This window comes from Hirundo rustica, chromosome 3 (assembly GCF_015227805.2).
Source record: "Hirundo rustica isolate bHirRus1 chromosome 3, bHirRus1.pri.v3, whole genome shotgun sequence".
Classification (NCBI taxonomy): Eukaryota; Metazoa; Chordata; class Aves; order Passeriformes; family Hirundinidae; genus Hirundo; species Hirundo rustica.
This window is the reverse complement of record NC_053452.1, coordinates 15710957-15728528: the sequence shown is the minus strand read 5'-3', so window position 1 is coordinate 15728528 and position 17572 is coordinate 15710957. Positions and strand designations below refer to the sequence as shown.

The window sequence follows — 17572 nt, the reverse complement described above, 5'->3', positions numbered from 1 at the left end:
GAGCTTTGAATCAGCCAAATAATTTGTAGGTTAAATGTTTAAATAATTGTGTTAAACTGGGGGAAAGAAGGCCCAATAGCATCACTTACAAAATGCACCAACAGTAAATAAAATACCACTAAGTCACTAAATGCTGATTTTTGCCCAGAAACTCAAAGCCAGCTTGATGCTAAAAAATGTCTATCTCCTTAAGGCTCATCTTTTAATCTGTTTGGAATAATAAGGGCTTGATTTGATTTATCTAAGTTTGAATAAAGGTTTTCATTTTTAGAGAACTATCACCCAGCCCTTAGACAAACCTGTACTTTCTGGGAAGCACAGGGAAAAGATTTCCTCTGCTGGCCCTTAGTTTAGGAACATGGTGACTCCCATGAACTCCAAGATGGGAAGATTGAGTGGATTTCAGAAAATACTTTTTTTTTCTAGCACAAAGGTAGTGTGCTTTGATTTAAGCCAACAGAGAACATTACACAGTGGGCCACCTTCTGAACAAAACCTGCATGAAAAAGAGTCAGGTAAACTTTCCTTAGTTCACTTCATGTGTCAGAAAAGGGAAAGTAACCCCCCCTGGTTGCACTGGAAGTGTGAAACAAATGCCTTTTTTTCTCAGAGAGAAATAAAGAACCAAAAAAACGAAACACAGAACAGAACTCTGCTTGAAAGCAAAGTGAAAATAAATCAGCAGTGAATGGATTAGCTTCAGATCAGAGTGCCTAGAGCAGACTGATTTGGAACAGCAGAACACTCAGGGCTCGTGTTTTTTAAATTAGTTTTAATAAATAGAATCAACAGCTCAAATTATGAAGAAGAACAAAAGCACAGATCAAATCGATCAAGGCTGTAGCTTATCATTATAAGCCAAGGGGTGTCTTCTCTTGTCTGAATGTGATAAGATGGCAAAAGAATCCACTTGCAGCTTTTCAGTATCTCTCCCAGAACAGCTGTACACAGAGCTGGATACTGAAAATACTCCAGGTTATCCAAACATAAACACAGACTCCCTTTCCTTTTCCTCAGAAGAAAGAATAAAACAACCCCAAAATAATAAACAAAATCCAAAAATAATCTTTTTTTTTTCTTTTTTTTTTTTTTTTTTTCCTGAAGATAAATGCAGGAATTTACAGGGAGGACAGAACGAAATAGATAAGCAAGCACCAAGTATCCTGCATTATATATGGGATTTAGTGCACAGGTGAAGAGATTCTTGGTCACATCACCACCATTGGTGGTGGTCTTTCCACTGAGTAGGTTCAGAAAGGGTGTTGGAGAACACTCAGAAGTTCTCTCTAACCACAATGCTCATCCAAGGATTATCTGCTGGAGGGGAACAAGGGAGGGGCCAGTAGCACCTTTAGGTGTTTTGCTTGCTTTGTTGGACTCCAAAGGGACTTTGCTCCTGGGAAGCTGCAGTGTCTTACTAATGGGAGGACCTGGTCATTGAGGGGCTCCCCTTTCATCATAGAGGTTTTATTCGCAGAACACCCTGAGCATCAGCTCCGAAGAATAAGTGCTACATAGAAAATTAAACCACTTAAACACCTCCCAGCCCCCCTTTCCCCCCCCCCTCCAGTAAAACTTTTTGTTAAATTTGATCCAAATACAAACTACCAGTCCAGAATTTATTTTATCATATACAGTAAAACTGAAGAGGTTTTTGAACATTATGGGACAACATCCTAGATGTGTGAGAACAATGCAAGGTGCTGATAACCTCTGCTAACTCCTATTCATCCTCAGGTTGAAAAGCTGGCATCAGTTATGTGGGCTTTGTGCTCATGTAGAGCACATAAGAGTCTTTTTCATTGTTGTGGTTGAATTATAGATAAACAATAGAAGAGGAATAGTAATCTTGTAATAATAGAATATATGACAGATGTACTACTGAAAATCATTCACATGCTCCAGTGGTGAGCATGGCTCAAAACTTATCTGGAATAGACGTCCATCTTGCTAATAAATATTCAAAGACTTTATAGTCTTCAAGGACATAATATTGAACATCTGACAAAAAATTCTGTACAGATCCATAAACATTTTTTATTACATTTTGATCGGAAGCAGATTCCTTAATGTTTATAGCAAGCAGTGCCTTTGCCTGAAGTCACAGAATTTTAGCTACTGGGTAAAGTACCCAGTGGCTAACTTCAAGTCCAACAAAATAAACAAAATACCAATTATGATTTAACTGTAGTGTAATTTTCTATTCAGTGAGGAAGAATTGATTTTCCCGGCAGTGTCACTTACACGGCAATGAGTTTTGCACATAAGACGACTTAGGAAAATGATGGAAAAACAAATTAGATGGGCTGCAGATCATTGGCTTATCTTGCCTGCTCACCTTGAAGAGAGTTAGGTACTTGAAACGCCTGCTCTCCTTCCACCGCCTATTAAAATTAAAAAAAAAAAAAAAACAAAAAACCACAAACCAACATTTTCAGCAGGGATGAAACAGCACATCTTGCCAGTCTGAGGGTGTCTGCTAAATTAAAAACAATGATAACTTGCTGTGACAGAAGGTAATTAAAGGGTATAAGTTGTATAAGAACTTGGCTATTTCTAATGCTCTCATTTTATTCTGAACATCCTTTCATGAGTCACATGAGAAAAACATTGCCATGACTCCTTGGCTTCTGTAAGCTTACATTTCAGTGCCAATGATCAAGTGCTAAAGCAACACAGTGAAAGACTAGGTCCAATATTACGACACAATCTAATGGAAATCAATAGGAATTCTTCCACTGATTTTTCAATAGGTATTGGACAGACAATTTATTGCATGCAGAAACCTGAATAATGGGAACAGAGGTTAACCAATCAGTGGTGCAGTGTTAATCTCTTCATGCTGAGATGGAATTGTCCCAATCAGAGTTTTTAATAAAAAATGAGTTGGCCTCACATTCTTCTCCGGCGACATCCACAATCAGCCAACGTTACGTACATTAAGTGCTGCACATCTTATCTAGCTGATAGAATTTGCTGCAAGAGGCTTGGTTAACCATGTTTGGTTTAGCTTAAGGGCAAGCAAAAATGACAGTCAGCATCAACCACTGAACCTGAAATGTCCCTGTGAAGTTTCACACTTACCCTTCCAGAATCACTACGTGTTCCCTCAGATTTATTTCAAAGGTCTGCATCATTACTCTACTCTAATTGCAGCTTCCTTGCAGAATCTCCTATCTTTTTCCTCTGTTTTACACGGCAAAAAGTCTTTTAAGTTTCAAAGACAAGTTGGCCTTGAAAAAAAATGTGAGAATGCATGGATTTTGTAGCTGATTACTTTATCAAGAAAATGTGCTGCTAATTTATACCCCTTGACCTGTTGGGTTAGATTCAGTGCTTGTTATTTCAGCCCTTTTGATTATTTCACCTCAATAGCCAGCCACATTTTTTTTTTTTTTTTAAATGTGACATTCATATCTCTTCTTGCAAATAGATTGTTCAAAGAGTAGGCATGATCGCAGTCATTCTCCCTCACTTTCTCAGATTAAGGAATGCTTCTGGCAATGAGAAAATTAACATTTTTCTCCAAGTCTGACAGTTGTAAAGGATGTTTATTTCCCAGGGTTTTGTTTATAAGGCTTCAGTGTTTAAAATAACATTCTCTGCTGCTTTTGGACTCCCTCTCCAGTCCCTTCTCCAGCTCCACTGCCCTTCTCTGCCCCTCAAAGTCTTCCTCTAGTGAGGGGCCCAGAACTGGACACAGCACTTCAGGCATGGCCTCACCAGTGCCGAGTACAGGGGGACAACACTGCCCTGGTCTTGCTGCCCACACTATTGCTGATCCAGGCCAGGATGTCACTGGCCTTCTTGGCCACCTGGGCACACGCTGGCTCATGTTCGGTGCTGTAAACCAGCACCGCCAGGTCCTTTTTTGCTGGGCAGTTTTCCAGCCGCTCTGCCCCCAGCCTGTCATGCTGAACGGGGTTGTTGTGGTCTAAGAGAAGAACCAGGGCTTGGTCTTGCTGAACCACTGGTCTCAGCCCATCTATCCTGCCTGTACATATCCCTTTGCAGAGCTTCCTGCCTTCCAGCAGATCAACACTCCCACCCACCTTGCTGCTGTCTGTGATCGAGGGTGCCCTGGATACCCTCATCAATACAAATACCGAACAGGACTGGCCCCAGTACTGAGCCCTGGGGGGACACCACTAGGCATCTACTGGGTGTGGCACCCTTCACCACCGCTCTCTGGGTCCAGCCATCCAGACAGTTCTTAACCCAGCCAAGAGTGCACCCATCCAGGCCGTGAATTTGTAGAAGAATGTCATGGGAGATGGCATTAAAGGCTGTACTGAAGTCCAGGCAGACCCTACAGACTCCATCATTCACAAGCTGGGTCACCTGGTCATAAAGGATCAGGTTGGTCAGGCTGGTCATAAAGGATCAGGACACGATATGGCCGTCCTAAAGCATTGCTGACTGGGCCTGATTCCTTAGTTATCCTGTGTGTGCTCACACACAAGGTTATCTGTTCCATAACCCTCCCTGGCACTGAGATCAGGCTGACAGGCCTCTAGTTTCTCGGATGCTTCTTCCAGCCCTTCTTGTAGATGGATGTGAGATTATCCAGCCTCCACTTATCTGGGACTTGCCTGGTTAAGCAGGACTGATGGTAAATGAGGGACAGTGGCTTGGTGAGCCCTTCCACCAGCTCTCTTGGTGCCTCTGGGTGAATCACATCTGGTGCCAAAGACTTGTGAGTTTCTAGGTGGCCCAGAATATCACGAATTACTTCCTCCAGGATGACAGGGGGTCTATTTTCTCTCCACCCCTCTCTACCAGCTCAGGGGGCTGGTTATCCTGAGGAAAACTGTTCTTACTGTCCAAGAGACAAAAAAGAAATTAAGCATCACAGCCTCTTCTTCTTCCTATATAAAAAGCATTGAAAATATAAAAAGCCAAAATCAAAATATTTTCTGCCTTTGTGTATGCTTCTTGATTTTCCTAGCTCCTTCACTCAAGGGTAATCTTCCAAGGCACACAGATGTTTTAGTTGATTATCCTTTATCTGGCCGAAGTAGCCTCTCAGTGAGTATTGCTATTTCAGCATGGAGATAGTAAGGAATGACTAGTGATTGGTTTTACACTATTTTCTTTCTGGGCAGTATTTTCCATCACCACTTCTTCAATAAGATCAGCAAGGGTGAAGACCAATCAGATGACCACACAAGCTAAGCATAGCTTGGAAAGCACGCTCCTAGGCAGGCTGGCAGAGGACACATGGGCTTCTATTAGGCAGCTGCTGAAACACAGATCCTGAGGTTGGAAAAAGACCTTCCACTAGGAGGAACTCAAAGCCACAGAAACTCCTACACTGATGCTATACTTGATGTTGAAGGTGAAATTTAGACCTCCACATAGACTTAGTGCACCTTTTTCCTTCTTTGGGCCATTTTTAGAAAAACAGTTGGTATCTTATTGAAGTTCAAGGCTCCTGGGACTTTTGGGCTTCTAGGATTGAGATACATCCTGAATCAGTTGAGTTCAGACTAACAAAACCCTGAGTGTTGCTATGCAACATAGGCTAAAGCCCAAAGCTGTTCATAAAAGTAGGATACCAGCGTGTGGTGTTCTACGGAAATCTATAAACTCCTTCATACAATGGACATTGTAAAGATGTACTCTAGCTGGCAAGTCAGGCTAATAAAAAATAGCAGTCTGCCTCCCCACCAGATCAGAGGTTAACAAGCTTTCTGTGGAATGCAGAAAATCTTCAAGGAGATGCAAGCAGGAACTTCTGAGGCACCCCTTGCCTCATTGCCCATTTTAGCTGATAACCACCATGTAAGCACAGCCTGGAGGACACCAAAGAGATGAATCCACACCTAGGACCAAGGCCGGCTCCTGGCAGCCTGACACAGAAGGCAAAAAAAGGCAGTCTTTCAAAGCCTTGAACAAAGACCCAGTCTCCCTGATTTCCAGTGCCGCCAGAGTGTCTCTTCCAGACGGTGTCCACGCCTCTGGCAGACAAACAAAATGGCAAAGCCTGAACTGCTGCTGGTCCACAGCCCTGAGGCTAGAAGCTGTCCCCAGACCAGGGCATCAATACATCCAAGGGCCATCATTCCTCAGTGGGACCTTCACGGACACTGCTGGCTCCATGTCCAGCCTGTACGGTGCTCTGCTAAGCTCTGGATGGACATGCTCCAATTTCTAGGGTAAGGTGTTCAAAAACCAACATGATTTCTGGGGTGTGGGCCCAGGCAGTGTGCTCCACCACACTGACAAAACGCAGCAATAATGTGTAGAGAAATGAAGGAAGTCAAAGAAATATTGTTTGTTATATGAATACTGTAAATATATATTTTAAAAATTTAAAATATATTTAAAAATTCCTGTAGATGCAACGTTCATACATTTGTGAAGATCTTTAGCTAAGGAGAAATATACAGAGAGCAATTAAACTCAAAAAAGGGTGAAAATCTTCCAATTAGTGCTCCATAGGCAGCCCTACTGACCATAACAGAGCCAACAGTTAGCCATAATTGAAATACTCATAAAAATCTCCACCTCAGCTGTCTTTAAATAACTGACTGCAACACTACTGTGAAATGCTGCTCTTCTAATACAGTGACAGAAACTGATACAAGAAAAATACAGAAACGAAGAAAGCCGAAAAGGTGATGATGCAGATGTACCGAGTCAATAAAAATGCGTTTGAGGGAAAAAGCCCTGAAACTTTAAGCCTCACTTGACATTAAAAAATAGTAGAGTTATAACTTTCTCTCCTGAGAAATAGTTATTAGAAAGAAATACAAATATGCAAGAGGGTTTTTTTTGTTTTGTTTTTGTTTTTTTGGTTTTTTTCTCGTTTCTTTTTGGGGTTTTTTGCTATTTGGAAAAAGGGAACACTTTGCCATATGAGAACAGTCTGGTGAATAAGATGGGGCTAAACCACTGGGTTAAACCCTGTACTCTTGGGAAATTGCTCATCTCTTGCAACCCATAGCTTTGCCATTACTGTAATGGATAAAATTACATTTACATTCTTACCAGGAATGTTGCGAAATGCCAATATTTATAGAAAACTTTGTGAACCCTAAGACAGTCTTATCAATTCAACGTGGCCCATCAGAACAATTAAAATCTCCCCTAATAATTTAAAATAAATAATAAATGAAAATGTTTTAAAACTTATTTCATTTGCACTTTTAATGCCCATTTTATTTTTCCCCACAGTGGTTTCCTGTCTACTGCAATAGCACAAAGTCCTGAATCTGCAAATACATGCAGACAGGTACTCTCGCACCTGCGATTTGTCCCACTGAGAAGCAGTGGAGCCGCCTGGGCAAGCAATTTGGATGTTTATGAATGCCTGTGGAATCAGATCCTGGATTTTCTTGTAGGGTATTCCCTCACAGGGGCCACTAATGCTGATTTCAAAGGACTGGAGAATGAGGTCTGGGCTTCATCTGCCACGGCAACAAATATATTGCAGATAGGAAATTTCAGCTCTTGGGATTCGGATGCAGCGAGTATTTCCCCAAACCAGTAATTCCACCTAGAGAGAGTTGTTCTGCCAAGACATTTCTTGGTCTGCTGTCATTTTCTAGCACAGCCTGTGCTTCTTTTATGACTCTTCACTTGCCAAAAATGAAAAGCAAAAATTTCCATAGCTGCTCTGTTGGCCAAAGAAAACTTTGGGGACAAGAGAAGTTTTTTAGCATCAACCCACTGTCTTTCCATGGGTTTATAGCCCCTCCACTTTATACCTTGTTTGTTCAGAAACTTATATGTGTCTATAAATAATCTTGCTGGGATACTGGACTCCAAGGATGACTCGTCAGAACTGACTGCTTCCCAGTAGTGATTAAGAAGGGAAAAATGGATTTGGCTGATCTGTGCTCCTTTTTTGAAAGCTGCGGAGAGACTGGAGACCTCCGAGAAAGCAGCACAGGTGGTGCTTCCACTGCTGGAGACAGATGTGCTTTCTTACCTCAGTGGACATCTGCGGCCCTCACAGGCACGAACGTTTCCCACAGAATAGGATACCCTTTTACAAAGGGTCTGGTCCTCAAAAATGCCTATTGGGCTACTAAAGGCGATACCCTAATGTGTTTTATACTATGTGATGGTACAAATGAAAAAAAGAAATCAAAGCTTACCCTGAAGGTAAGCAGTGAAATCCAAACCTCTCAAAGCCAAGTACAGGCAGGACTGTTACACCAGAGAGTATTTCTAAGCACAAGACATAGCGCGGGATATGAAACCATTAAAAGGCTTTCAAAGGTGCGCTCAAAAGAAAACCATTATAATTCTTATCCTGCCTATGTGACAATCCCTTTCAGTGAAGGAAACCAACCTCAAATAACCACATATCACTTCTTCCTACCCCATGCTCCTGGTTTTTGGGGAAAAGGGACGGGCAGAGGTTTCCTCCTTACATTATTACTCTCTCTCATCTCAGCCTGGGCCATTTTTGGAGTTACATCTATAGATCCATGCTACTGTTTTCCAATCTCATCCTCTTTGCCCATGGCCAAACTGGCGGAGGAAGAATTTAAACAGACACCCTATGCACATACACAGGTGTGTGGGGTAGGATCTGGTTTTGGGGTAAGAGGGAGGGAAAATGTCTTCATGAGTATCCCATGGTATCCCAAAGTTTTATGTTTAAACATAAATATAGGGCACCAGAAACTCTCCTGAGAAAACAAGCACCACTTTCTTTTCCAATCTTCACACAGTCCATCTAGGTCTTCATTGCACGCTATTATTTCAAATTAAAAAAAAAAAAAAAAAAAATCTTCTGATCTTAATTTGAAAGTGTATTCCCCCCTTGCTCCACTCTCAAACAACAGATGAATCAAACACTGAAAACTTGGACACTTTCCCCACTGCATGTTTATGAACACAGTGTTTTTGGAAAATCACTGAAGATTCACAGATTTCTGACTAGTAAATATTTAGAAATTAATTCCAATTAACTGGCTGTATTTGGATAAGGATTCATATCAGAAAATATATCCTCATGTATGTGGATATGGGGAAACTTTATGTCAATAGGACCATTCTCAGAATCATGCTCCATAGGCATTCACAAAACAGAATTTCCAGCCAAATATGTTAAAATACTGACTAGTAGTAGCATCCTTGAATACATAAGAGAGTGAGCAGTGCTGAAAGCTTCAACCTGCAGCTCATCAAGTGGGTATATGCTTAAAATTGAGGCTGTCCTGTCTGTAGGAAGATCTGAGTATGTTACCTTTAAGGACACGGCATTATTTAGTTAGTCCAGGCAAAGAGGGAGGCTCAGCAAACTCAATAAACCTATGAAAAGCAAGGATTAGTTCAGCTGAGTTGGGTTGGAGGCTGTTTTCGTTTCACTCAGACGCATATCTCCCTCTGCATATAATAACAGTCTGTAAATTCTTCTCTAGCTACCCAGGAGCAAATGACTGTAGGTGGCTTGATAAAGTAATGGGAGATAAAAAAGCATCCCTACCTTCCAGGCTGAGCTCCTGAAACTCTTAAGGATAGTTGGAGGAAAACATCGAACAAAAGTAAACAAACCCCAAGTTTTTCTGGCCCTAGACCCTCAAGATCAAAGAAATTACACCCAAGTAAAAAGCAGAAATTGGGCTCCTTATTATAGTGTGTGTGAGACAATTAGAAGAAATAATTTTCTGTACTCTTACATGAAATCCATGCTTGGTCTGACCTATAACTTGAAATAGACTTCATTTTAATGACTTAAATTTCACTGCTAATAAGAGCAGCCCAATCAAACCACAGGCAAAGTGTGTGAAATAATTTACAGATTTTGTCTGAAAAGGTCAAGGTCTTAAACAAAGAAAAGTGACTTTTTCTACCAGAGCACTTGCCCCTCACTGTGTAAAACTAATAGACTGCTATGAAAAATAATACCTGTCTTTTGTGCCCAAACTATCTTGTTTACTGAACACACACACACACACACACACATTCACAATCATTCCCAGTCAGCTGCTGCCAAAATGAACAACACATGGCTGAGAGAGGTCCCCATTGCCAGACGGTGAAAATGAATGGAGTTCTTTCGACTGAAGTTAATGAAGCTATGACAATTTAAATCAACTGTGAGCTTACCCCAATTATCTGTTAACTTGCCTGCACAAGGACTCAGGAAAGTTAAGCAGAACTAACTAAACTGCCAACAAGAGAGGAGAGAGTGAGGCATGTTGAGATCTGCATGAGTTTCTTCGGCTCCCCAGTTGGGTGTCTCACAGGTTCGCTTATTTTTCTTTGGCAGATAACTCTGCTTGGCTCTGCAGGACCCCCTCCTGCACACAAACTGCTAGCAGTTAAAGCAGCTCTCCCTTTGGGATGTATATTCTTACTTAGCATCTTTCCTCTGGCCAACTGTTTTCCTGGTTTTGTGGCATTCCTCATCCACTCTCTCCTGTCACCCTTGTTAAGCTCTCACACAAGCAGTGTTTCCAGTGACATGTCAGCCTGATGAGACCCCCTCAGCATCTACAAAGAAAACCCTGGAGGTACACAGTAGACTTGCCCCTGCTGGCTTATCAGGTGACACATTTTATGTGTGATACTCTTCCAGAGGAATGTTATTTGCAGCTTTTAAAGACACATCCCACTGGGGATCTCCTCTCCAGAAATCATCTCAGAAATGTATCTGGGATTATCAAGTATTTGAGGAGCTTTTTTTAAATTTTATTTTTATTTAAGTGACATGGCCTGGGATATTGAGGGAGATAATAAGCTTTACTCTTCAAGACTGCAATGCTGAGATGAATTTGCTAAGTGTCTGATCTAGAAAATTATTAATTCAAATTCTCAAGATGCCACTTGTAAGCCTGACTGAGGAGCTGAAAGCACAACTGCACAAATACAGGGATAACAGGTGAGCCGTCCCAGATTGGTAGCTCTTACAGTACAGCAACTTGTCCCCTGCTGGGTCAGAGCATCAGTGGCACCCACAAACATACCCCTTTCTGCATCCCTCTCTTCGTAAGTACCCTGAGCTCCCTATGTAAGGGAGGGGAAGGCAGCTCCTTGAAGCTGAGACTGAACCACATAAGCACTTTAATGTCACTCAATATTGTGAAAGCATTTCCCTAGAGCTCTGACCATGCTCTGCTCTCCCAGCTAGCAGCAGTCATCTTTGAGTGATACTCAGTAGGATTCCCTGTGCCAAAGTGTCCCTGCATGGGATGAGAGATGGAGTTAATACATTTTAATATTAGACACGAGAAGGCAACAAAGTCTGAAATACAGTGTTTTACTTCTGCAGAGTGAGAACTGATGAGTTGTGAGAAACTGTCATAAGGGGAGTAAATGAAGCTAGGAAATCATCCATACTGTTGAAGTGTTTAGCCTAACATACCATTCAGAGCAAAGGAAATTAACTGCTGCATGACACCAGTGAATTCATGACTCCTCAAATCTGCTTAGTGATTCATATTCTTGTTGGAGAAGTAAAAGACAGACCTCCATCCTACTTTGCAATGTACCCTAGGCTTACCAGCTTCTCCATTTTTACCACATTTTAGTTAAAAACTACTAATTTCAGATCTTAGTAGGGCTTTTCTTCCCTGCCGTGCCTCAACGCTAACTTTGCTATTTACCAGATCCCATCTCATGAATAACATTACTGTCAAAATCTCCTGGGTTTTTAACTATATTCATGACTTGAATGGGGAGACATGAAGACACCATATTTGAGGCAAGAAAATGTAACTCCTACAAATGACTACTTTAATCTTCCAAACACTTTAGAAAAACATTATTATCTCATTCAGTAGGCACGTTTTGATTCTTTGTAGGAATTGAACCAGAACACATCTAAAATGTCTAACAGAGAGGCTTTATTTCAGGACATGGAGCTCATCAGCCAAGGAGCCCATTTTGCCTGGTTTCAGGCATGTGGGGATGTGACACAGGTTGGTTTGTGTGTGTTTGTGTGTGTGTGTGTGTGTGTGTAACAGAGACTGCTGGAAAAAGAAGAATTTATACATTGAGAGAATCTCTCTGTAGCTGACCCCAGTGAAGAGCATCAGCTTGGTACCCTCCCAATGCTGCATGCAAACAAAATCAAGTCTTGGCTTTCACTGTTTCCCTGCAAAAATCTCAGTCATTTAGTAAGTCATTAAATTTTAAGTGAATGTACTTCCATTACAAAGATGTATTTTATACATACATATATATCTATATATAGATATAAATATAGATATATGCACATATATATATATAGACAACTATACATCTTCAGTCTTGGCCATACCTCTCTCATATGTGCACCAAGCTGGAGATCCCATGAGTAAGGTGAGAGCTCTGTACAAGCATTTATTTATAGCATCAGGAGCAAGCCAGCAGAGTACTGCACTGCAAACCAGCTTCCACTGTGTGCAGTATAACTCCATGTGTTTAAAACTCCTGAAGGTTTAGAAATGGAATGTTTCTGTAAAGGTATATATTTGGTCATTTATACCAGTCAAGGATCTGTTGTGCTGAGTTTATTATCCTTTTGTGTAATTTTCTTCTGTTTCTTTTCCTTCCTCTCTCATGATCTGCCTATTTCTTTTTATCCTTCCAGTTAAAATGTCAACTATGGAATCCAGCCTAAGCACTGGACCACTGCAATGATATACAGGCAGCAATCTTACCGCAGCTTTTGCTTTCTGTTTCAAAGTAGGAACTGATCATAAATTCAGGAAGAGAAGAATGTAACCCTAACAGATGCAAAGCTGGTGTGAATTAAAAACTAAAATAATTAAAAAGTCTTTAGTCAGCATGTAATATATTCTCAAGATGCTCTGCTGTGAAAACATTCTCATCTCATTCCCCCCAAAAATGTAGGTTTATTGATTAACTGTGTGATTAACCACCACAACACAGAGAGTTCAAAGCGTCATGGGTCTTCATTTCACTAGTTTACTTTATCTTCTCACACCTTGCCTTTCTTAGGTTAAGGTCAGTTGAGTATAATATAGTCAGTACAGTATATCCATTAGTATAAACACCCAAGTAAGAAGTGTAGCTGTTTGCAGGTTTCAGTGTAATTTCAACTCTAACTGTGAAAGAAGTGAAAGGAAAAAAAAAGTCCTAATTGCAACTGTCAGTAACAGTGTTGCAGCTACAATTCACATCATTTGCAGCTTCTGTCACTGGGAAGCACATCTGACTCACTCAGTACATTACACAGGACTTGCTATTTCTAGGCAGCTGATGTTTTAGTGCTCAGACATCTACTCAGCCTTGACTTGATAGTCTAAAGTAAATATCCTTGAGCAATTGTACAAAAACACCTATGCAGCAAGCAAGCAAAAACCCCTGCTGTTTATAGTTTGCAGATGCTTGGGAGAAAACACTCTATATAACATACCTCTAAACTGCTCTGACAATGGCTAAACTGCCTCCTAGGATCATGGAGTCATTATGGCTGGAATAGAACTCCTAGATAATTGAGTCCAGCTGTGAAGCCAGCACCACCTTGTTCACCACTAAACCATGTTCCCAAGTGCCACATCCACAACACTTACAGGGATGGTGATTCCACCACTTCCCTGGGCAGCCTATTCCAATGTCTGATGACCCTTTCAGGGAAGAAAGTTTTCCTAATATTGAACCTAAACTGCCCCTGGCACAACCTGAGGCCATTTCCTGTTACCCTGTTACTTGGTGCTATTCAAATGTTTCTGCTTAAAGCAGTTTGTTAAACCTAAAGAAGGATCCCTTCTGAGAATGTTATTTTTGTCAGCATTACTATCTCAAAGCAAGACATCTAATGAATAAATGAAATACTACTGAATACTGATGATGGGTTACAAAACCTGACACTGGATTTTAAGGCTGGAAGAGATCTTCAAGGAGCTAAATGCCTGTAGTGGCTTCTGAGTCACTCCCTCCCCTCTTCCCCCAAGGCAATTAACTGTTAATACTTGACACAGGTGAGCCTACACTTCCCATCTGAACTGCTGGCCTCTGGCTTCTAATGGATTGACTCCAAAGTTGTAACTCATAGCCATCTCTCAGGCATTTTGGTATCTATTAAAAAATACCAGAAATTCTTCTATCCCGGCAAAGCTTTTAAAGCAAAACAGCTAATAACCACACACTCAGAACATGCCAGCTGCAGAGTGCATGGAAATCTGCAAAAAAGCAATGTACAAACCAAGCTGTAATTATCCTCTCATGAGATTTTGGCCTGTAAGTGAAAAAGTAGATCTGGCAGAAATTAGAGTGATGAAAGCCCATGGATTCTGATCCCTGCTCTGTTTCCACAAGGTAAGTACAACATGAAATCACTCAATGTAAGAGGCTACCAGCCTTCCCTTTGCAACACCCTTGCTAAAGCAGATACTAACCCAGCCAGCATCAAACCCCTGTCTCATGCACCACACTGCAGAGGTCATGTTTCCTTTGGAGCCTAAGCTCTCTCTGTTGGGAAGCCAATCCCAAAGAAATTCCTCAAGGCAGCACGTGTTCAGGAGCAGTCCTCAAACACTAAAAAATAATAACAATTAAAAAATTCAGCCATGGCAAAGACATAATTGTTAGTGAGGGCCCTATTTTCACCTTTTCCATGAGTTTTCCTACCAAGTGTCAGAGCTGGCTGCCACAGGCCAGTGTCCAGACACTGTAGTGAAATAGAAACATGCAGCAAAGGGAGAAGTGCTTGAGGCTGATCAGGCTCCTGTTCTCACTCTAAAGCATTCACCAGCATGCTATTCAACATTTTAAAGGCACTAGGGAAGGCCTCTAAGATAACTTAGGAAAGCTATCAGATCACGTAAGTGAAGGTGAAGAGCTGTAAGTATACTGAAGAATCCCCTCTCCTCTATATTAGATAAAAGTAGACCGCATCCAGACTCCCAGAATGAGCTCTTAAGTGAAAAAAGTACCTTGCTGTACATAGCAAGAAGTCTCTGCTAATGTCCTGTATAGGGTTCTTCGACATCATGTCTTTCTGTGTTTAAGTTGGTGCACTGATTTAAAACCCTTTTCACTCACTGAGACTTTTTCAGAAAACATAAAGCAAGGTTCTTCTGCTACCAGGAGTGTACCTGCAGGGTCATCTGGAGCAGTAAAACCTATTTTAGTCACCCGAATCACCCCTCTGGGCACTCAATGGAGAGATGCAGAGGAAAGCACTTTTCTAGAGTTCCCCTTTGATCCTGAAGCAAAAATCTAAGATTTATTTGTCACTTGATAGCTTTTCAGCTAATGTAGCTGGCTGTGGTAATGCTAAGGCTTGGTATATTCAAAGCTACTCTAGGCAGTTTTCAAATTTTTAAGGCGCGCTGAAATCAGTCCCAGGGCTGTAATGATGGAATGGGACCTGAATTACTTCCTGAGATACCAAAAGCTGGTTTATTTTGAGAAAGTGGGAAGAGAGTTAAGTTGAGAGATTCTAACTCCAGTATTTGCACAACACTAGCAGAAGAAAGGATTTGTTTGTTGTTTTCAGTCATGCTAATGTTGTATTTTGCCTGTTTCAGAGAATAACACTCGTGCTAAGAGCACACAAATTAGCATCCTCAACAAACTCTCAAGAAGTTAACAAGGAGAGAACAAATCCCATTTTTCTAACAGGTGCTTTTCAGCGATACTCTACTTTGCAGAAATAATTAAAAAATGCTTTTGCTTAATCCCTAGAAGGCAGACCTTAACTGTGTAATCTAAAGAAACAATCAAAGCAAAATTAAACAAAATTAGCTGTATATGCCTGGAGCACAGTTCACTCAGGATTCAGATGACCTAAATCACAGATGGATTAGTTTTCCCTCTAGTTGTGAGAATGATTTAAACTTTTTCTGACCTTTTGTGGTTAATACAGACATTTCTCTCAAGTTTTCACCACAGCCTGCTTAGTCAATGAGCATAACAACTCCTCCTTCTGAACAAAACAGAACTTCTGCCCTAGGAAAACTGTGCCATAATAACCATGGATATACCGTGGTGTGTAAAACCGGGATGGGGTCATATTTTTCTATCTAGTGACACATTATGCTTCATAGTATCCTACCTTCAAACGTGCAGTCCACTAATTAATCAAAGGCTTTATCCAGGACTACTCCTTTTGGTTCTGCTTTAGGTTGTAACAATGCCAGATGTCTGTGGGAGTGTTGGCAAAAGGTGACATAATTTGCCTTAAAACTATTAAAATGAAAACAATCACTTGCAGTTACATACTTTCCATTGTGCAAGCTTGTTTGCTTGCCTGTGCTACTGACATAGAAAACAGCTGCCATACACTATTGCTCACGTTAGCTTTATGAAAAAAAAATGAGAAGCCTTAAGATAGACAAAACCCCTCCTCTATCTTCACATTGTTCACTCTCTCCAGCCACAGCCACGCTGCTCCTCTCGCGGAGGAGGATCCCTCCCTGAATGTTTACCAGAGTACTTTCTGCAACGCCTTTGTGATTTCAAAGGGAAAACATTAAGTTGCTTCTTCGCAAACAAGCGCAAACCTTTGGAAAGCTCCTGAAGTACAAACAAACACTCATCATCGAGTTGTTTGGAGCAGACAACTTGCTCTGCACACTCCGACAACGCTAAAGCGAAGCTGTAAAAAAAGCTTAGACTTTATGCTTCAAATTACTGTCACGGCACCAAGGACGCTTGTTTCAAATTTAGCCTGCACTTTGCATTATAATGTGCAAAATCGTTTCTTAACAGAGATCTTACAATGAACACGACCAGAGAAATGGAGAGGAGTTTCAAGGTATAATTAAATGAGCATCAGAGGAAGGACTGTGCTCTGCGAACGGCTGACTCGGAGTCTCCCAAGTGACTCCCTGCAAACCTGACCTTTGGCTTGCCAAGCAGCAGCTCGTTTGGAGAGGCAGCCACAAGGCTGCTGCTCCCAGCCGCTCCCTTTCCCTACTTACAGCTCGGTGACGTTGGCAGGGATGTCCCGGGGAACCTGGACCACCTGGCTTTCCTGACAGATGAAGACCCTGCCCAGGCAGCGACAGGCAGGGTGTTGGCATCCCAGGCAGCCCGCCAGGAACAGCAGCCAGCAGGACAGGGCCGGAGACATCTCTGCCTTCGCATCTGCGCCTGTCTCCTTTATCTGAAGGGCAAGAACGCAGAGACCTCCCCGGCCAGCTCCCTGGAAGGAAGATCCGCCCCAAAAGCTGGGACAGACCATGTGGCTCTTAGGGGATGACTTCTCAGCAAGTTTCGCTTCTTGACCCCAGATTCCTTATGGCGTTCGAGCGGGGACAGAGATGAGCAATGCTGGTTTTTCATGACACAAGTATTTTGTATTTCAAGTGGTGTTGAAATCAGGGGGCCCAGCTGTACTAACCAGGGCTCTTTTAATGTGCTGGGAGAAGGTTTTTCCTTCTCAGCTACGCTGTTTTTCGTGTCTTGCTTGGTGAGACCAAGGGACAACAAAGCATTTTTACTTTCTGCAGCCCAGACCCTTTTTGTCCCCGAAGGAGAAGCACTGTACTTATGGCACTATTTATGCTCCCATTCATGGGTCGAAGGGCCCCTGCTTTTGTATTGCTCCTAGGAAAATGTAAGGTGCTATTATTTTATATAGTCTACCTCATTGGGGTAAAAGCTCTACACACCTGAAGCCAGAACGAAATAAGGTCTCTTTTCTTCACAACTGTGA

General features: G+C 41.7%; 1 protein-coding gene across 6 annotated transcripts in view; it reads right to left on the bottom strand.

Moving 5' to 3' along the window:
* The window catches only part of FSHR (follicle stimulating hormone receptor), an 85813-nt gene extending 68740 nt beyond the window's left edge, over nt 1-17073 (bottom strand). For 3 of the 6 annotated variants that reach the window (XM_040059196.2, XM_040059200.2, XM_040059201.2), the window contains exon 1: nt 16836-17019. In XM_040059196.2, the coding sequence (XP_039915130.1) occupies nt 16836-16987 (152 nt within the window). In that variant the 5' untranslated portion in view covers nt 16988-17019. Of the gene's footprint in view, nt 1-16835 lie in introns of all 6 variants that reach the window. The other 3 variants (XM_040059198.2, XM_040059199.1, XM_040059197.2) reach the window with 3 other exon arrangements.
* Nucleotides 17074-17572: the final 499 nt, after the last annotated feature.